The sequence below is a fragment of the Emydura macquarii genome, unplaced genomic scaffold, assembly GCF_026122565.2.
Source record: "Emydura macquarii macquarii isolate MOO-44397 ecotype Brisbane River unplaced genomic scaffold, CSIRO-AGI_Emac_v2 contig_295, whole genome shotgun sequence".
Taxonomy (NCBI): domain Eukaryota; kingdom Metazoa; phylum Chordata; order Testudines; family Chelidae; genus Emydura; species Emydura macquarii.
Genome location: NW_027130432.1, coordinates 732,117 through 752,761, shown reverse-complemented (window position 1 = coordinate 752,761; position 20,645 = coordinate 732,117). Strand labels below are relative to the sequence as shown.

The following is a 20,645-nucleotide window of genomic DNA, read 5'->3' as shown; positions in this document are numbered from 1 at the left end:
CTTAATCCCACAGCTGTCTTATACATAGTGAGTAATAAGGATGGAAGAAACAGTGAACTTGTCTGACTAACTTGTCTGCTAAATACTCCTTTGCAAGCACTTTCCTCTCTGGGTGGGAAACAGGGAATCTGCCTTGCACTCTTGTAACAATTCCATAATGAAGTAGTCTGAGTAAGGCATGATACTTTACTTTGAGTTTTAACAACACCTGGATGCACTCTTTTAAAAAGTATTGCTTTAAAATTTTGTCTAGATCTGGTTCTACTGATGTAGTCAGGGTGAGGGCACAGGGAAGGAACCTTTCTCAATATATCTGTTCCTTTTGTGTTTGCGTCCTCTTACCTTAATTCAATGACCGATATGATTTTACTACTTTGCTGCTGTATGTTTTCAAAGCCATTTAGGCATTGCCATTTGCGTTCTATTCTTGTGAATAAACTGAATTGTTTACTCAATTCCTATTACAGCTATTTAAAAAAATTACTAAGTCATTTGGTTGCCCAGATACCTGAGCGCCTAATTTGGCCTTCAGAACTGTTATTACTGGTGTGCAAAAAAAAGGAAAGAACCAGACTTAACTCTCAGATCCTGGGTTGAGTGTGCAGGGCTAGCAGTTGGAAGAGCATCTTAATACTTGTAAAGTGAGCATGCTTAATCTGGAAGTCAGAGGCAATAAACGTGGAACTCCACTGTGCCATTTTCAGTCAGTTCAGAGTAGAATCATGTTTGTAAGGCTTGTGATAGGTGCCAGCCTGTCCACCTTGGAGACTGAAGTCTTTAGTTTAACATGAGATGTCTAGCAGGCAGATCCAAATCTGACGCAGCAATGTCCTTGAATTCTGTTTTGGAGGGGTCTGCTCCAGGAGTGAGAGGATAGTTCAGTGTCTAGATAAGCTCCAACTTAGTCCCCTTTGCTGTTTCTGCCTCTGCTTCATATTTCTTTTGTGACCTAGGGTAAATCACTTAGGGTAGAACTTCCAAGTCTGCATTTACAGGCGTATTGGGGTTTGCATTTAGGCTCTTTTAAACATAACACTTAATCTTTCCCTGACTCAGTTTCCTATCCGTAAATGGAATGATGCTGCTCACAGGGATGTTTCGATACTGATTCGCTGTTCTAAAAGTACATGGGGATCCTTGCAGGCAAAGCACTATATGAGCACAAAGTATTAATTGTATTCTATAGATGCCACTAAAATGGGTTTCCTTTAAGCAGAGGCAGTAGCATTTTGACTATATAGCAACATTAAAATTAAAAGGGAATTCTGTTGGCGTAAATTCAAGTCATTCTCTTGCATTATCTGAAGCTGATTGTGTTTTTTACTGTCTTTTACAGTTCCACAGTGATCCACTGACAGCTGTCAATGCCTGCTATGAAGGAGATACTGTCATCATCTGTCCTGGTCGTTATGTTGTAGATGGCATGTTCTGCATTGCTGATTCAATTCAACTAGAAGGTACATAAGAATGACCATATGAGGTCATACCAATGGTCCATGTAGCCCAGCACCTGATCTTCTAACAGTGGTCTGTGCCTGGTGCTTCAGAGGGAGTGAACAGAGCAGGACAATTTTGAGTGATCATCCCCTGTCATCCAATCCTAGCTTCTGGCAGTTTGAGGTTTAGGTTAGAGTCCTATGCGGGACTATTTCTTTAATCCCACTTCTGTCCTGCATCCCAATAACCACTCTCACCCATTTTCTTGCCCTTTTTATCTTGCTCCCACCCATAAAAACCTTAGATCCTGCAAGAGAGTCAGATTACCCCATGCTACTAAAAACAAGTCTTTAATATATAGATAAAAATGGAATTTTCATATATATAAAAAAAATGGAATTCAGACACAATTTTTACCACTAAAAGAATAAAACAAAAATACTTTAACTCCTGTTACAATAGATATCAAATCACTTTCTATCCCTTGCTTAAATTTAAGTATTAAAACTTTTATTTAAAAAAAAAAAAAAAAAAAAAAAAGGTGTTTCCCACCAATTATTGTAGTCTGTTTTTGTTTTGTTGTTTTGTTTGTTGTACCCAATCCTGCCTGCAACAAAGCACATCTTACCAGCTCCCGCTATTGTGGCAGTGGATCCTGTGGGATCCCAATCCCGCTGCAGGGCTTTAGTTTAGGGACATGCAGATCGTAGTGATGCATCCCTGACCATCTTGGCTACTGGCAGTTGTTGGACCTAACCTCTGTAAACTTGTCTAATTCACTTTTGGCCTTCAAAACATCCCATAGCAACAAGTTCCACACGTTAATTGTGCATTGTGTGAAGAAGTACTTCCCTTCAGGGTGGATTGATTTAAATCAGCAATTTAAATCAAAGTGGAAAGCCTTGATTTAAATAATTGGTTTTAATCAACTTTGCCATTTGTACTTCAGTTACTTTCTAAAGACAGGGGCATTCTCATTGGTTGATATAACCATTAAAACATGTTGATTTACAGCTAATTAGAGCCTTTACACTAGATTTGGTACATCTCTTTGCTACTTAGGATGGTACTCTAGAACTATTTACACTTATGTAAGCAATTGTATAGCTTACTATTTTCAAATTCTTATTAATTGTACATTTTTAGTATGGTAAATGGTGAATGACATTGAATAAGCAATCACTAACTTTGTGCTCATTTTTTGTGTCCAGCTGTATAAGGATGGTAACTGGACTTTAAACACACAAAACAACATAAAATTTATTTTTTATTAAGCAAAACAAGCCCTTAATACCATACATGACATATTGTGCCATATATATAAAGCTTGACCTCAGAAGTTAGATGTTTTTCCCCTGATTCTTTCTTTTTCAAGCTTTAACTCAAAGCTTTTTGATTAGAAGCTCATGGATTCAACATATTTATTTTTAATTTAAATAGCTTAAGAAATTATAATTTTGATCCTTAATGTATTTTGTAGTAAAATCAAATTTCCTTTGAAACAGGGTTATTTTTAAAATAAAAACTCAAATTTAAATAACAAAATTAAAAAAATCCAATTTAAATTAAAAAAATCCAATATTTTACATTTAAAAAATATTTTTATCCCCCCTGCTACCTTTTGTTTGTGTTAAACCAGTAGCCTATTAATTTCATTGGATGACACACAATTCTTATATTATGTGAAGGGGTAAATAACACTTCCTTATTCACTTTCTCCATATAATTCATGATTTTATACACGTCTATGATATCCCCCTCTTAGTTGCCTCTCGTCTGAGCTGAAGAGTCTTTTTTTTTTTTTTTTTTTAATCTCTTCTTGTATGGAAGCTGTTTCATACTCCTAATTTTTGTTGCCCTTTTCTGTGCCTTTTCCAATTCTAATATATCTTTTTTGAGATGGGCGACTAGAACTGCATGCAGTATTCAAGGTGTGGGCGTACCATGGATTTATATAATTGCATTATATTTTCTGTCTTATCTATCCCTTTCCTTATGATTCCTAACATTGTGTTAGCTTTGTTGACTGCTGCTGCATGTTGTTTTCAGAAAACTATCTGCAGTGACTCCAAGATCTTTTCTTGAGTGGTAACAATTAATTTAGACCCTATTATTTTGTGTGTAACTGGGATTATTTTTTTCCAATATGAGTTACTTTGCATTTACCAAATTTGAACTTCATCTGCCATTTCTGTTGCCCAGTCACCCGGCAAATAATTCCTTTAGTTTCTCTGCAATGGCCTTGTCTTTCACGAATGCTTCTTTAGTACCTCGATCGGTCAGTGGCCCCACTGACTGTTTGGCAGACTTCCTGCTTCTGTTGTACTTAATTTTTTTCGTGGTGGTTTTTGTCTTTAGCTAGTTGCTCTTCAAATTATTTCTCGGCCTATTTCTACTTGACTTGCCAGAGTTTATGCTCCTTTCTATTTTTCTTGCTAGGATTTGACTTCCAATTTTTAAAGGATATTTTGCCTCAAACTGCCTCTTTTACTCTGCTGTTTAGCCAGAGGTGGCATTTTTTTCATCCTCTTATTGTTTTTGGTTTTGTTTTTTAAATTTGAGGTATACGTTTAGTTTGGGCCTCTATTATGGTGTTTTAAAATAGTTTCCGTGCAATTTGCAGGCATTTCACCTTTGTGATTGTTCCTTTTAATTTCCGTTTAACTAACTTCCTCATTTTGTGTGGTTCCCCTTTTCGAAGTTAAATGCTAGCGCAGTGAGTTTCTTTGGTATTTTCCCCACTACAAAGATGTTAAATTTAACTACATTATAGTTGCTATTGCTGAGCAGTTCAGCTATGTTCACCTCTTAAACTAGTCATAAGTGGAGCATAGGATCTGGCCCAAGTATTGCCTCTCCATTTGTGGGTACCATACAAGCTGCTCCAAGAAGCAATCATTTATAGTGTCTAAAAAGGTTATATTTGCATCCCTTGCTGAGTCAATATGAGGATATCTGAAGTCCCCTATTATTGCAGTTTCTGCCTTTGTAGCCTCTCTTCTCTCCCTGATTATTTCACCATCACAGTCATTGTCATCCTGGTCATGGGATCGGAAATATATTTCTGCTTCTGTACTCTTATTGTTCAAGCATGGAATTTCTATCCATAGAGATTCTATGGTACAATTTGATTAATTTAAGATAAGGTAGGAGGTTCTGGTTAGTGTGGAAGAACTTGAAACTAATGTTAACTGGTCCATTTTCTTAAAGTAAAGTGAACTGTGCAAAGGGATTTTTTAACTCCAGGAGGGATCTGCTGATTGGGAGTCTATTAACCTTTCTTTTTTCTTAAATGCCTTGCCATTCCTGCAGAGTCCTTGCTTCTAGAGCCAGAAGTGTGTTCAAATACAGAGTGGGGTGTGCTGCTGTCTGACACCATGAAGGATGTGTGTGTAATAGCTACAGCTGCAAATGGGCATTTTTGATAGGACTTCAGAAAAATACATTTATCCCCAATTTAGTGTTTTCTCATGCTACTTGTTTGGATGAAATCATTCAATCACTGCCTGGTTGTTCAGCGAGTGGACAGACTCTGGAAGGAGTATATGAGGACTTACCTTAATTTAATGAACACAAAAGTCACTTAACTTCTGTATTTAAGTTGCAGAACACTGGCTTTAAATAGAAAGAGTATGCAGTAGGTCTGTCCCTTTGTTCTTTGGTTTTGGTATGGTAGAACCTCACTTAATTACACTGACCAGGAAGACTCACTGCACATTAGCTGAATTTTATGAATCATCAGAGGCTAGTTTTCCCCTCATCATTGCCAGCAGGAAGCACTGCAAAATGTGCTTGGTTCATGTGACTTAATATAGCTTGATACTTGATCCTATGCTAGTAAATATTCTGCATTTTATATTTATAGCTTTTACCACGAAGTGGTAATTCAGTCTAATGGCCTAGGTTGGAGGCTATGAAGACCTGAATTCTATTTTTGTGTCTCTCTGCCAGCTATGTGATCTTTATCTTCTGTGCTTCATTTTCCTTTTCTATAAAATGGGAGTTATTAATCTGCCTGGGAAGGGTATTCTGAAGATTTTGTACAGCACTTGTATGTAACTTTATTGAATTAAGGGATGAGCCAAGCCCTTATAGCATTTTGCATTCAAATATTTGTTGAGAAGTATGAAGCTCGGTGTGTGTAGTGCACAAATTAACAGTGTGAATGTTGATGCTATGCTATATAGAACAGAATAGAGAAAAAAGTCACTGGCTAAGGGTTCAGATCCCTGTGTTTATTTTGCAGAACCAAACAGCAACCTATACATGTTTATAATATCTTCTCAACAGATGTTGCTGTGCTTTTGGGAATGGCTTTAAAATCAAATGCTCCTGCCTTGTCTACATTATCTCTCTCCCAGTAATGCCTTAGCTACAGGCATGCACACCTGTTAACAGTTTGCCAAACAACTTTAGGAATACAGCTTGTTGTATAATAACCCATACATTGTGTGCTGTTCAGAAACTGCTTAAGCTGCATTCTTTATCTTTATCTTGTCAAAACTTCTTAATGGAAAGAAGGCTGGGAGTTTAATTTCCTGCTGTTCCATACTATATTTTCTTGCCTCTTTTTGTTTTATGACTATAATTTTTCTTGTATATGTTTGATTTATATAGATATACATGCCCATATGAAATACATCTGCAGGATAAAGGGCCACAATAAATTGCTTTATCAGTGAGACTAGTGGTGTTCTGAAATTCTGGTGGGTGGTTTTTATGATAGATGATGTTCTGTCTTTCAGAAAATGGTAATACAAGGGGTGAAGTAGCAGGTCTGTTAGTCATAGGCTAGAAATAGCCATTCTGCTTTAAGGAGCAACACGCACACACTTACTTTAATAGGGACCAATCCTTCAATGAGCAAGGGTGAAGGTGTGGTGGTAATCTTTGCATATGAGACTATGTTCGGGGAAGTTCAGCAGTAGGAGTTGCTGAAAATGTCCTCACTAGATAGGACCATCAAATAAAATCTTGCTGGCACTAATCTGAGTACTTAATACTGCTTTGGTAACTTCCTTGAGATGAGGGAATGGGAATTTATTTGTCAAAGGAATAACACAACTTAACTGTATAGGTGCTTTCCTTTTATTTATTCCCAGACAGAATGAAAGTTGGTGTTTAGGCTGAGTGTGAAGATCAGTGACGTATGGGGAAATAACTAAATATTCTTGAAATATTTTATCAGTAAAATAAGTATTAGGAAATTTGTTTAGATTAAATTTAGAAGAAATCCTAGCAGTTGTGATGAAGTTCCCAGTTTAGGCACCCAAGCAAGTTTTCCTTTGTTACTGCAATGATAGTCTTAGGGGAAAAACAAACCAAGAAAACTTTACCCTTCTGTAATCTTCATTCCACCAGTGATACTAAATGTTTAATTCTTCAGTGTGCAGTGATTGCTTAAACTCCAGCTGTTGTACAATCAGACATGGTTCACAGGCAGACATACTTTCTAGAATCCTGACTAGACAAACAGCATACTGAATGCCATCAGAAGAATAGTAGAATAGGAAGCAGCCAATATGGCTCTGTTAGGAGTTTTTAATGACTTGCAAATCAAAAAGCAATCTTACAAAAAGTGGAAACATGGATAAATTGCCAAGGAGAAGTATAAAAGAATAGCACAACCCTGTAGGGACAAAATCAGAAAGGCTAAGGCACAAAATGAGCTACATCTAGTAAGGGAAATAAAAGGCAATAAGAAAAGAGGTTCTAGAAATAGATTAGGAGCAAGAGAAAGGTGAAGGAAAGTGTTAAGTCTTCTACTTAGTGAGGAAAGAGAGGTAATCGGCACTGAGAAGACTCAAATGTTTTATGCCAGTTTTGCTTTATTCACTGTAAAGGTTAAAGGTGACCAGATACTCAACATAAATTAATATTAAAAGCAAGGGGGGAAGGAACACAAGTCAAAATAGGAAAATAACTGGTTAAAGAATATTTAGATAAGTTGAATTTACTCAAGTTGATGGGGCCTGATCTAATTCATCCTATGGTGCTTAAGGAAGTAGCTGGAGCAATTAACTTCGATAATTCATGGAGGATGGATGAGATCCCGGAGGCTTGGAGAAGAGTAAAACTTTAAAAGGGGGAGCACAGAGGACCTAGGATAATGTAACTTTGATACCTGGAAAGATTCTGGGATAAAATATTAGACAATCAGTTTATAAGCCTCTAGAGCCTAATAGAGTTATAAAGAGTCACCCGCATGAATTTGTCAAGAAAATATCATGACAAACCACCCTAATTTTCTTTTTACAGGTTTACTGGCCTAGTGGATAGGATGGAGGCTGTAGATGTGATGTATCTTAATTTTAATAAGGCTTTTGACACATGTCATTCTCATAAGCAAACTAGGGAAGTGTGGTCTAGATGTAATTACTATAAGCTAGGTGCACAATTGGTTGAAAGACAATATTCAAGAGTAGTTATCAATGGATCACTATCCAACTGGGAGGGTATATCTAGTGGATCCAGCCGGCGTCTGTCCTGGGGCTGGTACTAGTCAGTATTTTAATTAAGGACTTGGATAATGGAGTGGAGAGTAGACTTTGTGGAAGACACCGAACTGGGAGGGGGTGCAAGCACTTTGGAGGACATGATTAGACCTCAAAATGACCTTTGACAAATTGGTCTGAATTCAAGATGATGAAATTCAATAAAGACAAGTGCAAAGTACTTCACTTAAGAAGGAAAAATCAAATGCACAACTATAAAATGGGGAATAACTGGCTAGGTGGTAGTGCTGCTGAGAAGGATCTGGGAGTTATAATGGATCACAAATTTGCAATGTGATGCAGCTATGAAAAAGGTCAATATCGTTCTGGGGCGCATTAACAGGAATGCCATATGTAAGGTATGGTAGGTAATTGTCCCATTCTAGTTGGTACTGGTGGGGTCTGAGATGGAGTTTTGTGTGCCACACTTTAGGAAAGATGTGGACAAACTGGAGAGAGTCCAGAGGAGAACAACAAAAATGATAGGTTTAGAAAACCTGACCTATAAGGAAAGGTTAAAAAACTGGGCATGTTTCTTCTTGAGAAAAGAAGATGCAGGGGGAAACTGATATAAAGAGGATGACTGTCAATTGTTCTCCATGTCATCTGAAGGTAGGACAAGAAGTAATGGTCTTAATCTGTGAGAAAGGAGATTTAGTTTAAATATTAGGAAAAACTTTCTGACTATAAGGATAGTTAAGTTCTGGAACAGGCTTACAAGGAATGTTGTAGAATCCCCATCATTGGTGGTTTTTAAGAAAAGGTTGACTTAATATTTCAGGGATGATCTCGGTTTATCTATCTACCCTCAGAGGTACTGAGACCTAATTAATTTTATATCTGACTTCTTTAAAACCTACTGCAAACTTTTTCAATAGTGCTTTATCTTTTTACTATACATCAGAGCATTCGTATACTAACATCCTGTTCAAACAGTCTTGTGACCTGGGATCCATGTACGTTTTCCACCATATGATGGTGCTCATGCCACTTTAATAGTTGCCCCATTATCAGCTTCCTTGTCATGATTCTTGTCTGACCAGTAATAAAAGCTTTACGTGCTGATACATTTCTCCATAAGTGATTGAATGTTAATGATAATGGATGATATAGTAAATCAGTATTGCCATCGGCTTTGAAAGTTTGTTGTTTTACTCGAATTCTCCTGGAAACTGCTATAGTCAAAGTTTTTTGACCTGTTTCACTTAAATTCAGAAGTCAGTAGTGCAATGGATGAAATTCACTGTTTTTGCATGGCCTCAAAACCTTTGCACTGATCAGTAGTGGTTTGAGTGAAGCAGCCATCTGAGATACTTGAACCTTTTTTGTATGCTTCAAGGGTAGGATTCCTGCCAGTTTAGAGAAGGCTCGTGTAGCTGGGAGTGTTGTGGGTGGTCTGCATGAAGTGTGGAAAACTTAAATCTATTAGCATGACAAAACTCAAGTTACAGTCCTTAGTTTAACTCTAATTTTGATATCTCGTCATGTGTACCTTGAGCACCTGTGTCCACCTGTGAACCACAGTAACATATTACACACTAGCATTTTTTCCATATCTAAACTTTTCCTTTCAGGATATGGCCTGCCAGATGATATTGTGATAGAAAAGAGGGGCAAGGGAGACAACTTTGTTGACTGTACAGGGGCGAATATAAGAATCTCCAGTTTGAAGCTGGTTCAGTACGATGCAGTAGAGGGGATATTAAGTAAGTATAAAAGCCTTTGTCTATTTTTATGCTCTCATAATTACTGGTGGAATTAAAGCTTTGCTAATCTGTACATTTGCACCCAATATTACAATCTTGCAAAAGGACATAGTAAAGGAATCCTGTTTGTATAAACATGATACCTTCAAGATTTTTTATCTAGATTACTAATAATTTTGAATTTAACTCCCAGCCTTTGAACTATGTGACTGCAGTCTATAGTTTTCAAGCTTTAGTCTCCTTCTTTAAATAAATTAAAAAAAAAAAAAAAAAAAAAAAAGACAGTTTGATTAGATTACTATCTGCTGCTAAAAATTGCTACACAGCCTACTCCAGTTTGGCTGGAGAATACCTGCTCACCTTACTGGCAAAGAGAATTCCCTGGAAATATCTGACTATATTGCTGAACCAGCCTCTCCCCTCACTGATCACCACAAACACCTCTGCTCACTGACAGTGCATTCAAACTGTGGCTCAGCTGTAGGAATGCTCAGCAGGATGCTGCTCCTTTGTTCCTTTTCCTCAAACAATATTTATGTTGTTGCCAAGTAGGCCTATCCCCCAACCTTCTTGCTGGCAGTTCAGTTCTGTAGCTCTAAGCTGTCTCTCTTCCTTTAGCTCCCTACTCTCTGACTGGCAGCTTAGTGATATTGTGTCTCACTCACTCGGCCTCCACTGTTGTCCTTGTCCTGCAATCAAGAACCTGATCCCTTTGCTTCCCCAGAAAGCACTGCTATCTGCCCTGGGCTCAGGATAATAAGATTTTTCTCATCCTGTAAGCCATTTTTTGTAAGCAAAAGCATGCTACGTTACATGCCATTATTTTCTTCAGACTTTGGAACACAGTATCACTCCAGACAATTCTTTTGATCATCTAAGGAAAAATTAGTTCCCAGTTGCATCTGAAGAAGGTCATGTTCTTCTGCCTTTGGGGAAGGTGCTAATTAACACTTCACTAAACACAGGTGGATTGGAAGAAATATCACTTTAAAATGCTTAACACTTTCATGTAGGTATTTCATATTTTAGGGAAAATATATTCACAAAGAAAGGGAATCAAGGCTGATATAGAGAGGTTTCTGCTGTTACTTAACCAAAAAAACCCAGAAAAACTCATACGGGTAGATCTCAGACTAATGTTCCTTTAATGGTTCCTTTGTAACAAATGGCCTGATTATGTTAGAAAACTTGCATTGGTGTAATTAATTGTTTTTAGTTGTAGCAGTGCAAACCACTGATGTAGGAGAATTTTAGACTGGTTTAGCTTAATTTAGAAATTTTATTAAATTAAGAAACTGGTATAAGCACAGTTTAAACTAGTTTAAAATACATCTACTTTTTTTGCATCAATGTAACTGAATTGATTTAGTTACAAAAATAAGTGTGTAATCCTGGTCCAATCCAGAGAGTCACAACCTATCACTGGCACGTGATAATGTCCATGTATGTAATTGCTTTGGTCTCAGATATACTATAACAGGGATTTTTTTTTTATTGCAAAAGAGCTGCTATTTATCCTGTTTTGCGGGGTCACATACATCCCTGACTTTCTTTGTGCATGGATTAAGCCAAGGCAATGCATTACTCTGAATTATTTTTCTTTTGTAAAAACCATGCAATTAATGAGAAAAGGGGTGTAACTTTATCAAGCCAACAATGCAAGACAGTTGTCCTCTTTTCCAAGTTAGCCACTGAACAAAAGTGTATCATATGACACAATTCTTCCTGGGCCAGTGCTGGCAAATGTATGAATGTGTTAGCTGACAAAGCTCTGCTTAGTGCGACTAGTGAACATTTTAAGGGACAAGACATGAAGAAGTAAGAAAGGCCAGTCCTCCTTTTGTTGCAGAGCTGGATATTAAAGCCACAGGATAGGTCTCTATAAATGTGAAGTCCCTTGTGACCCTCAAGAAATGACTATTCTTTTATTTTCACCACAGTTTTTCCAACAGGTGCCTAGTTCTTCCAGCAGTGGGCAGTAATATTGGGTGCCCCACCTATGAACTGAGCATGTACTCAAGTCAGGTTTATAAACCATTTTATCAGACAACTGTTGTTGTCAAGTATTGTCCTATTTTAATGTTCACATACACTCATTACCATGCATACTTGGAGTTATTTGGCAACAGTTATGCAGAAAGTGAACTTTTTGGCTCTAGGCCCCCTGTAGACCAAAACACTTATGACTTTATTGCATTGTTTCCTTTAAATTCAGACTATCTAGTTTTAATTCTATTTAAATTTGCATTAACCTTCTGGAAGTGGAAACCTGAAGAGTTTTCCACTAATGTGTAAAAGCAAAGCTTTACCACATTTTTGCGTGTCTGATAATTTGGGTCACGTGGCATGTGTAGGGCTATGTGTGTGCATATACTCAGCCACTTTCTTATTTCAGACTTTCTGAGGAATGTCAGGCGGACACTTGATCTTGCAGGCTATGTATACAACAAACATTCATGTGGCCCCCAATCACAGTAATATGTGAGCCAGACTGACTGTCACTAGCCATGTTATACTCAAGAGTGTTAACTTTAAAGCTCAGTTTCACACACTTCTGATCCTGCTGCAGCTGTGTGTGGGGGCTGGGGCTGGTCCTGGTCCCCATATTTTCTGACAGCAGCATGATGACTACTCAAACTTTTAGTCAGGCTGCATTGACCGTGGTGGGGGAGAGGGCTGAAAACACAACTAAGAATCTGCATTGTATTGGTGTCCTAGTCATTCTCCATTTGCTTTGGTTGTACACCTTTCACCAGTTGAAACAAGCAGTGGGGTGGATGTGTAAGGCAAAAGAGCCTTTTCATTGTAATCTGTCACTGGAGGATCACTCATAATTGCCTTGATCCTCCCTGGTTTTGGACTCAGATTATGCTGCTGGAAAGTGGTTGCACTGCAGCAGTATTTCTGTGTGTATGAAAATTGTTTCCACTTAACTTTTCTTGGTTTCATAACCCAGAAAACAAACACCTTCAAGAGCATACTCATTAAAAAGTCTGCATGGTAATGTGTACCTTGAGGTTCATTGAAATCTGGCTGAAAAAATGTTTCTTTAATAAATATTAATCTAATATGGCCTCATTATAGTATCTGTGCGATGGGGCGTATTGACCTTGTAGTCATCAAACGGAGGCTGACCAATCACTGTGCGCCCAAAAGAGCACAGTCTGGGCTGATGAACAGAAAATTCCTCTCATTTGAGATCATCTAGTAGACGGTCTCTTTTAGAATGATTTCTAATGTTGATGTTGGGTGTCTTTGGTTGCAGGTGTTCATCATGGGAAAACCACACTGGAGAACTGTGTGCTACAGTGTGAAACTACAGGTGTTACAGTGCGGACATCAGCTGAACTATCAATGAAGAACTGTGATCTGTATGGTGCCAAGGTGTGAACTAACTTTTAAATCTTTTTTGGAACAAAACTCCAGCTTGAATAAAATGAAGCTCTCTGCTGGCAAATAAGGAATCATAATCAGGAAAGAGATAATTTCTTTATCCTTTAGAAAACCACTAATATTTTCCATAGAATGAATAAATATTATTGGTGTTTAAGAAATCAGTCACAGGATTCTCTTAACCTCTTAGGTAGTATGTCTCTACTGGGTGGAGACTCAACCTCATATTGACTTGCATGTGACACTGTGAAAATCAAACAGTAACGAGTCCATTATAGAATAACCCCAGGCACATTCTTGGAGCTGATTCATGGGATAAGGCTGTTGTACCCTTTAAATGTTCTTGTCTCTCATTAAATTAATATTCTCTCTGCAGCTGAATTGCCTTTTTTGAATTTACCTATTGATTCTTACAAGGAGATGATCAAAATCTAACACTTGTTACATCACAAAAAATTATTGGCTTTCCCAAGACTAGGTGTGTGTATTAAATATCAAATACAACTCTGTGCATGTCATACAATCTTTCTCAGCAGCATTTTTGTGATGTGATGATAGCAGCATTGCCAGTGGGGATTGAACCATGAGCTTTTGCTACTTGAGCTAGTTTGCTATTTCCTCTAGCTACAGGTCTTAGTAAACTTTTTTATCATAATAGTTACTAGGTGGAGACAAAAACCCACTTTGGGGTAAGTAGTGTAACCCATTACTCTGGGAACTTACTGACTCATTTGGGACATGTCTCTTTAATTTACAGGGGGCTGGTGTCGAAATATATCCGGGTAGCACATGTACTCTGCTGGGCAATGGCATACACCACTGCAAGGAGGGAATCCTCATAAAAGTGAGTTCTGGATGGAATGTGCTCTAATCTGTTATCAAACTCACACCTGTTGGGACTGGTACCTACTAATAACTATTCTAGTTAGTTATCTCATGATGTTGCTACTTTTTTATTTTAACTTATTTGAACGACAAGATATGATAAGACTGATATCACTGGACTTACATTTTTGTCTGTTACAGCAAAATATTCCTTCTATTTCATGGTTGCAACAAGGAATGTGTTTGACTACATTTAACTATGTCCCTTAAAATATGCAAATAGATCTAGTTCTTTTGTATTATCTTTGTTTTTAGAGAAGACACTCTAGCTGGGTTGTAATTCCCTTTCTGAGAATTTGTTATACATCTTTTACATTTGTCTTCTGCTATAGGATTTCTTAGATGAGCATTATGACATTCCCAGGATAACTATGGTGAACAATGTGATCCATAACAATGAAGGGTATGGAGTCGTCCTGGTTAAACCTACAGTTTCCTCTGATGTAAAAGACGTTGCTGCCAGAAATTCAGAAGGTATTTTTTACTCTGGTGACTTAATAGGCATCTAAATATAGTGGTGAATCTAGTGTATTTCTGTGAACTATTTAGAAAATGCACATTATATAATTAGGCAGAAAGAAAGCCTTCTTTCTAATAAGGAGAAAAATATGATTCTAGATATGACTTGCCCTATAATTATCAGAGCACTGGGATTTCTCAGATCACAACTATTGCAGAGGAATGTTTAGGAGTATCTGCAGACTTCATGTGTGTAATAACTTGCACTTCAGTTTCACTTTTTTAAATCCAGTGATATCAAAGCACTTGTAAACAAATACTTAGTGTCTCCAAAAGCTTATTCTGGGCTCTGGAAGCATGTATCAGGCAGCTGGCAATGATAGTCTTTCAGAAGATCCTGACTGCTTAGTCATTTTAAGAATGGCATTTTCTGCAGTATAAGGAGTTTTAGTCTCTGTTCCATGATAGTTGTCCTTGAGGCTTTTTCCATCTGTCTCCTCTCTAAATGAATGGCTGGGTCAGCGTGTCTGAGTCTTCTTAAATGGTATCTTGCTATTCAGTGAAGAAAAGGAGTCTTTCCAATTGATTCTTGCCTACTGGACCAATCTACTCCACTATGCAGATCCTTCTTAGAGGACTGGAATTAACTCCTTGGTCACCCAAGCAAAACAGCATGTGGTCAGGGAGAAAGTGAGCATATTCCTCCCACAACCCATGTTAATCCTCTGCTCTCCGGTTCCCCCATGCAGTAGAAATGAGACTTGTTAAGTCTAGCATACTCCTGCCAGTGCAGATTTTTTCCCAACGATAAATATTACTTGACAACTGTACTTTCCATGTCTTATTTTAAAAAGGATACTAAGCTTTCAGTTGTGATGTCTAAAATTCCACTCAGTTCTCTCTAAAATACTTGTCTGTCTCTGAGTAATTTATCAGTCTCAAGACTTTCTTAAGCATCACACTTGTGTACTAAAATTGCCATCCAAAATGGGTGATAAGAGGAAACTGGTGAATATTTTGAACCTTTCATAAAATATTCACTGCCACTTTGTTACCAGTAGCAATCACTTTTGAAGTCTTATTCTTGCATTTTAACTCTTTGTGCTGGATTGTCTGAGCAAAAGAATTCTACTTGCTACCTGACTTTGCTCTTTATGCTTTGTCCTGTATCTTTGTGTTTGCACTGGAAGAATGAGCTCTTATGGGTGAGAGCTGATGGAGCTGAACTGTGTAATACTTGGAACAGTTATTGCAATATGCAGGATATTTTCTTTGTTTAATAAAACTTGAAAAAAAAAAAAAACCCCTAAATTTCAAAGCATTGCAAATCTGATACTTTAACTACTTCAGCTCCTCCAGGCATCTGCCCAGTCTGTAATAACCACATCACTGTTTTCAGATTTAGGAAATATACAGACTATCCAGTCAAATGGTAAGATGGACAATGTAGAAGACTTGGGATGTGAAGAGCTACATGAATGTGCAACAGACGAATTGGAGCTCTGTGAGAGAGCTGAGATTTCTGAACAAAGTGAAGGCAATTATGAAATTGCAAATGAACTTGCTGCTACCTCTGTAAAGAAGAGCCAGATGCACAAGAAAAGGCTGAGTGAACTGGGAATCACAGAGACTGATGACAACTTAATGTCTCAGGAAATGTTTGTTTCGATTTTGGGCAATCAGTTCAAACGAAATGGGAAAGGAAGTTTTGGCACATTCCTCTTTTGACTGTCCTGTCTTGAAATGCCATTATAGTAGAAGATTTGCACAAATTGTTATGTTCAGAGAAGTTAATTTGACTCACCTGTCTTCCATTATGTTAGAATGTGATACAATTCAAGAATATTTATTCTTTTTAAGTGTACATATTCCACATGTGACATTGCCTCCTTGCAGCAAATATAGAAAACAACTCCAACATGGAAACCTTGTATGGACATAGCTGACCCACAAGTTCTTTCTTTACCAGCCATGTACTTTACTTTTTTATAGTATTTATTTAACTTCTAAATGTAAAACCCTTTAAAAACAAACAAACAAACAAAAACATCCCTATGCTCCAGAGGGGAAGATAGACAATAGGTGCAACAATATAGGCTCCCTCCATCGTGTTTCTTAACCACGATAAGGAGTTCTGACTTCCATGCAACACTGGCATGGTACTTCATTCGTATGTTAATAAAGGCTTTTTTTATAATTAAGATATTACTCATCACTTACTTACTGTTAAGAAATTGGGGGTTGCCAGTCTTATAGTTACAGAAGTTATTAGGATATCTGTGGAACATAAGAAAAGATGGTATTGCTCAAACCAATGTGTATATGCATGTAATTTTTGTACTGTCTAGTGCTAAAAAAATCTATGTACCTTTTCTTTAGCCATAATAGTGTTCTGAATCGCAACAATTTCCAAATGAAAAGTAATTAAAGTAACATTTGTATTATCATATTTTTAGATGTAACATAATGCTTTTTAAGTAATAAACATGTTACTTGTTGTGACATTAGACTGTACTTTTAAAAATGATTGGAATAATATAGCAAATGTAGTTTTCAACAAGAATTTTTTTTCTCCAGCCCATGGAAATATTTATTAATAAAACAAACGCAAAGCATATCAGATCTGATCCTGCAAGGCAGGCACCTCTGTGCTTCACAAAGTTAAGGGAAGACGCAAGGTTATCCCCTAAGTTCTTACTTGAAGAAAAACTTGCAGTGACTTTGAGTGAGAATTTGGTCCCATAACTGCTTTCGCACCTTTCTGTGCTAATTGTAATAAATCCTTATTAACATTCTTTATCCTGTTGCCCTTTAAGATTTACAGATTTACTTCTTGTAATTTACAATGTGTAAGAGAATATTAACAAGGAGAGTGAGGACCTGGAATGTGTAAAGTAACACAGCTTGCTGATAAAGGGATGATCATGTTTTCTCAATATTAGGCTGCAGAAAACTCCAGAAGATAGCTTAACACAATGCAAAACAAGAAATGAAATGCACAGCTTGTTAAAAATTGATGTGGTTGTGACTGTTTAACACTCTTCACCCCAACTTCAGTCAAGTGGTGATTGGAATCTAAATAGATTAATCTGTTTTATGCAATTAGTCGTTGATGCCAAGGAAAATGTATAGACTTGTTTGTCAGCATTCTGTTTTGTTTACTGTAATTTGCACTGTCAATAGAATTGTAGAGAACTTATTACTGTTCCCAGCTTTCCCATCCCACCTTTTGCATGGTTTTCCACTTTAGACACATACATTAATATTTAATTTCCATTGATTGTTACTGAGAATTGAATGCTCCACAAATCCCAATTTCACTGCAGTTATCTTAATTCATTAAGTACAGAGCCTTGCATTTCTGCTAGTCAACAAATATAAAGAAGTTTTGTCATGGCCTAAAGTAATGTGAGTGTTTGAATGTTGAGGTTCAGTAGTCTATCTCTGAATAATTCACGTCACGCCAAGTATTTTACTTTTCATGGGGTTTATACACATAGCAGATGTGATTTTATATCTATAATTTCTGTAATCCTAATTAAAAGAAGTGGTGCAAACAAGGCCATAGTTCTGTGGGTTTTTCCCTTGTGCATCTCTTCTTGCAGGAGGAAGCAAGAACTTTTCACGAGGACCAGGGCCATTGCTTGTGTATGTGTTGATGCACCAAGTTATGCAGTTTGCTAGTGGCTTCTAAATTCGTCTCTATAAATGAAGTCCCTATAGCATGGGGCAGGAGCGTGAGACACACGTGGCATAGGCACAGAAGTTACTTCATAAAGCAGTAAGAATATCTCTTGCACCCCAATTTAGAACCTGCCTCTGCTGTACTCTTGTTTACACTGCTGAACAGGAGCGTGAAGAAATGTTGCTGATAAAGTCTTTGGATTCAAGAACTGTGGGGAGGACAGCCCTCTTGTTTGATCTAGGCACAAGATGATTTAGGGTGGGATTTTCAAATCTCAGTATTGGCCTACCTCAAACTTCTACTGCTCTCAAGGGGAGTGGAATTAGGTGAAGACGCACTCTCGGTAAATGGCTCACTCTTCGTAAAGAAGCAGCAACATTTAACGCAAGCCTAGGAATCTCTCTTGACTTCCAGTCTTTGGCTTGGTAAATAGTTGATGGGGCTGTCCCCCCTGCCTATACCTTTCCTTGAGTCCAGCTTTTCCTATATAAGGGCCATTTGTGCCAACAGCCCTCATCTGCTACCTTCTATGGAGTTATGAGTGGCTAGGGCTGTGTACAGAAGTGGCCCTAGCCATTTTGCCAGCCAGGATGAAAAAGCATTTTCAGCAACCTTTGCTGTGCTCTGTTCTGTTCCCTCATTCATCACAATCATTTAAATAGCTTGAGCAAGTGCCAAGTGCACAATATTACCTCGGCAGGCTTTTGTAGATTCTTTAAACATAAATCCTGTTAGGTCCTGGCTATTGTGGACAGGGAGTGATGAGACAAGAAACAGTCTCCAAGGTTTGACTTGTCTAAGGATATGGTTTTGTAAATAGGTTTTTGGCATGGTTAGGCTGTCTGTGCACAAACCAGGGACACTGCAATACTCTTCTAACAAACACTGTCCTCTGGAGTTACTGTTTCCCTGGCCAGGGTAGAAATCACTTACCTAACCTCTCCTGGCTGAGGTGCTATACATAAATAGGTAGGCGATGGTCACTCCCCGAAGAACTTAAAATCTAAAAAAAGACACACAGACTGGGAGAATGGAAGTATTCTCCTATACAGATGGGAAACAAAGGCAGGGACAGATTAAGTGAGTACCCAAGGTTGCACATGGAGTCTTTGTTAAAGTCAGGGATTGAGCCCACATCTCCTGATTCCTTGTTCAGAGTGTCTGTGCTTCAGTTCCCCCCCTGTAAATGGGGATAGTGCATTTCCTTACCTCATAGGGTTGTTGTGAGGATAAATATATTAAAGAGTGTGAGACTCAAGTAGTATGGTATTGGGATCCCTAAGAAATAGTGTCCTACTGCCCATCCAAAGGGATAAGCTGCTCCTTCAAAGGAAGCTGAATGGAGGACATGTCAGTAAGCCATTTTTTTCTATTGAACTTGGATTTCTTTTCAATGAGCTGTTTGCAGATGAATTCAAATGGTGCAAGTAGATTCAAATTTTAAAGGAGAAAAATGAGTGTGGATGAGAGAAAGAGAGGCGTACAGATTAGCAAGAAACTTGTATACATGCAAAAGTCCTGCTCAGTCACAGTACGACAAGAAGGTGTATCTTCAAATCTCTGCGTCTTAGTCTGGGACAAAATTTATTTACATTTAAGAAGAATCATTATATACCCAGCCCTTCCTAAGCAATAAGTCATGCAGCTCAGTATGCAGATGATCTTTTATTAGAGTATAAGAATGCTGAATTTCAGAATTTTAAAAAAAGTGAATCCAATCAAAGACTGTAATAAATTATAACAGTGCAAATTGGAATCCTACCTCACTTTCTATGGTACACATAAAACACTGCAGGTGTAAGTAAATGATTTTGTTAAAAGTCAAGTGTACTCAATATAATACCGTTAGCTGGCCTTTAATTCACAGTCAGTTTTGTAGGTGATGTTGGCTTACAATAATTTTTTGGTCCAACCTGCTTAACTTTTTTATCACCAGGACTATTGTAGGTTGCCACATAGATGTAAAGTCTCAGTAAATCTCTGGGGCTGCTTGTGGGATTCTCACTCAGTTACAAGATAGGCAAATAGATTCCAGTCACATTAACGGTTTCTGAAATAAGGTTTTAATTTTTGCAGCACTAACCATCTCATTATTTTTGTGTCAACACAGCTAAAATATATATTTAATCTCTCTTTCATAGGTAACATTGAAATTAATCAAAAGAATTATTCCTGGTTTTTTATGTCTTAATACGATTGTCAGTGAAACAAATCCTGTTTTCAGATGCAAAAGGTAAATGAGCATTTTGGCTTTTCATCATAGTATCTGTATTAAATGTGCAGCATACATTTCCCTTAATCTTTGATATGCATTAGTGTGGAAGAGCTAACAAAGAATTTCCTCCTCAGTCTCTGTACCCAGGATAATGTGTGTTTCAAAAGAGGTTGTCCTTCTAAATTTAATTGTCATCTCTCCTTTTGAATTCCAGCTTTGTTTAAAATGGACACAGTCATTCCATATTACATAGAGGTTTTTCCTTAATTTGAAACACTAAGTCAATGTCTGAATTTCTCTTAATGGGTGTAAAATGTATGTGTCCAAACTGTGACAGTATTTTGCAATTGATAGGGGAAGATTGAAAAGAT

General features: G+C 37.5%; 1 protein-coding gene across 1 annotated transcript in view; it reads left to right on the top strand.

The window, feature by feature from the left end:
* SHCBP1 (SHC binding and spindle associated 1) overlaps nt 1-16,876 on the top strand; it is a 30,191-nt gene extending 13,315 nt beyond the window's left edge. Inside the window, exons 8-13 of the mRNA XM_067550375.1 lie at nt 1,337-1,457; nt 9,506-9,637; nt 12,903-13,021; nt 13,788-13,874; nt 14,248-14,389; nt 15,774-16,876. Coding sequence (XP_067406476.1) covers nt 1,337-1,457; nt 9,506-9,637; nt 12,903-13,021; nt 13,788-13,874; nt 14,248-14,389; nt 15,774-16,102 — 930 coding nt within the window. The 3' untranslated portion in view covers nt 16,103-16,876. The remainder of the gene's footprint in view (nt 1-1,336; nt 1,458-9,505; nt 9,638-12,902; nt 13,022-13,787; nt 13,875-14,247; nt 14,390-15,773) is intronic.
* Nucleotides 16,877-20,645: the final 3,769 nt, after the last annotated feature.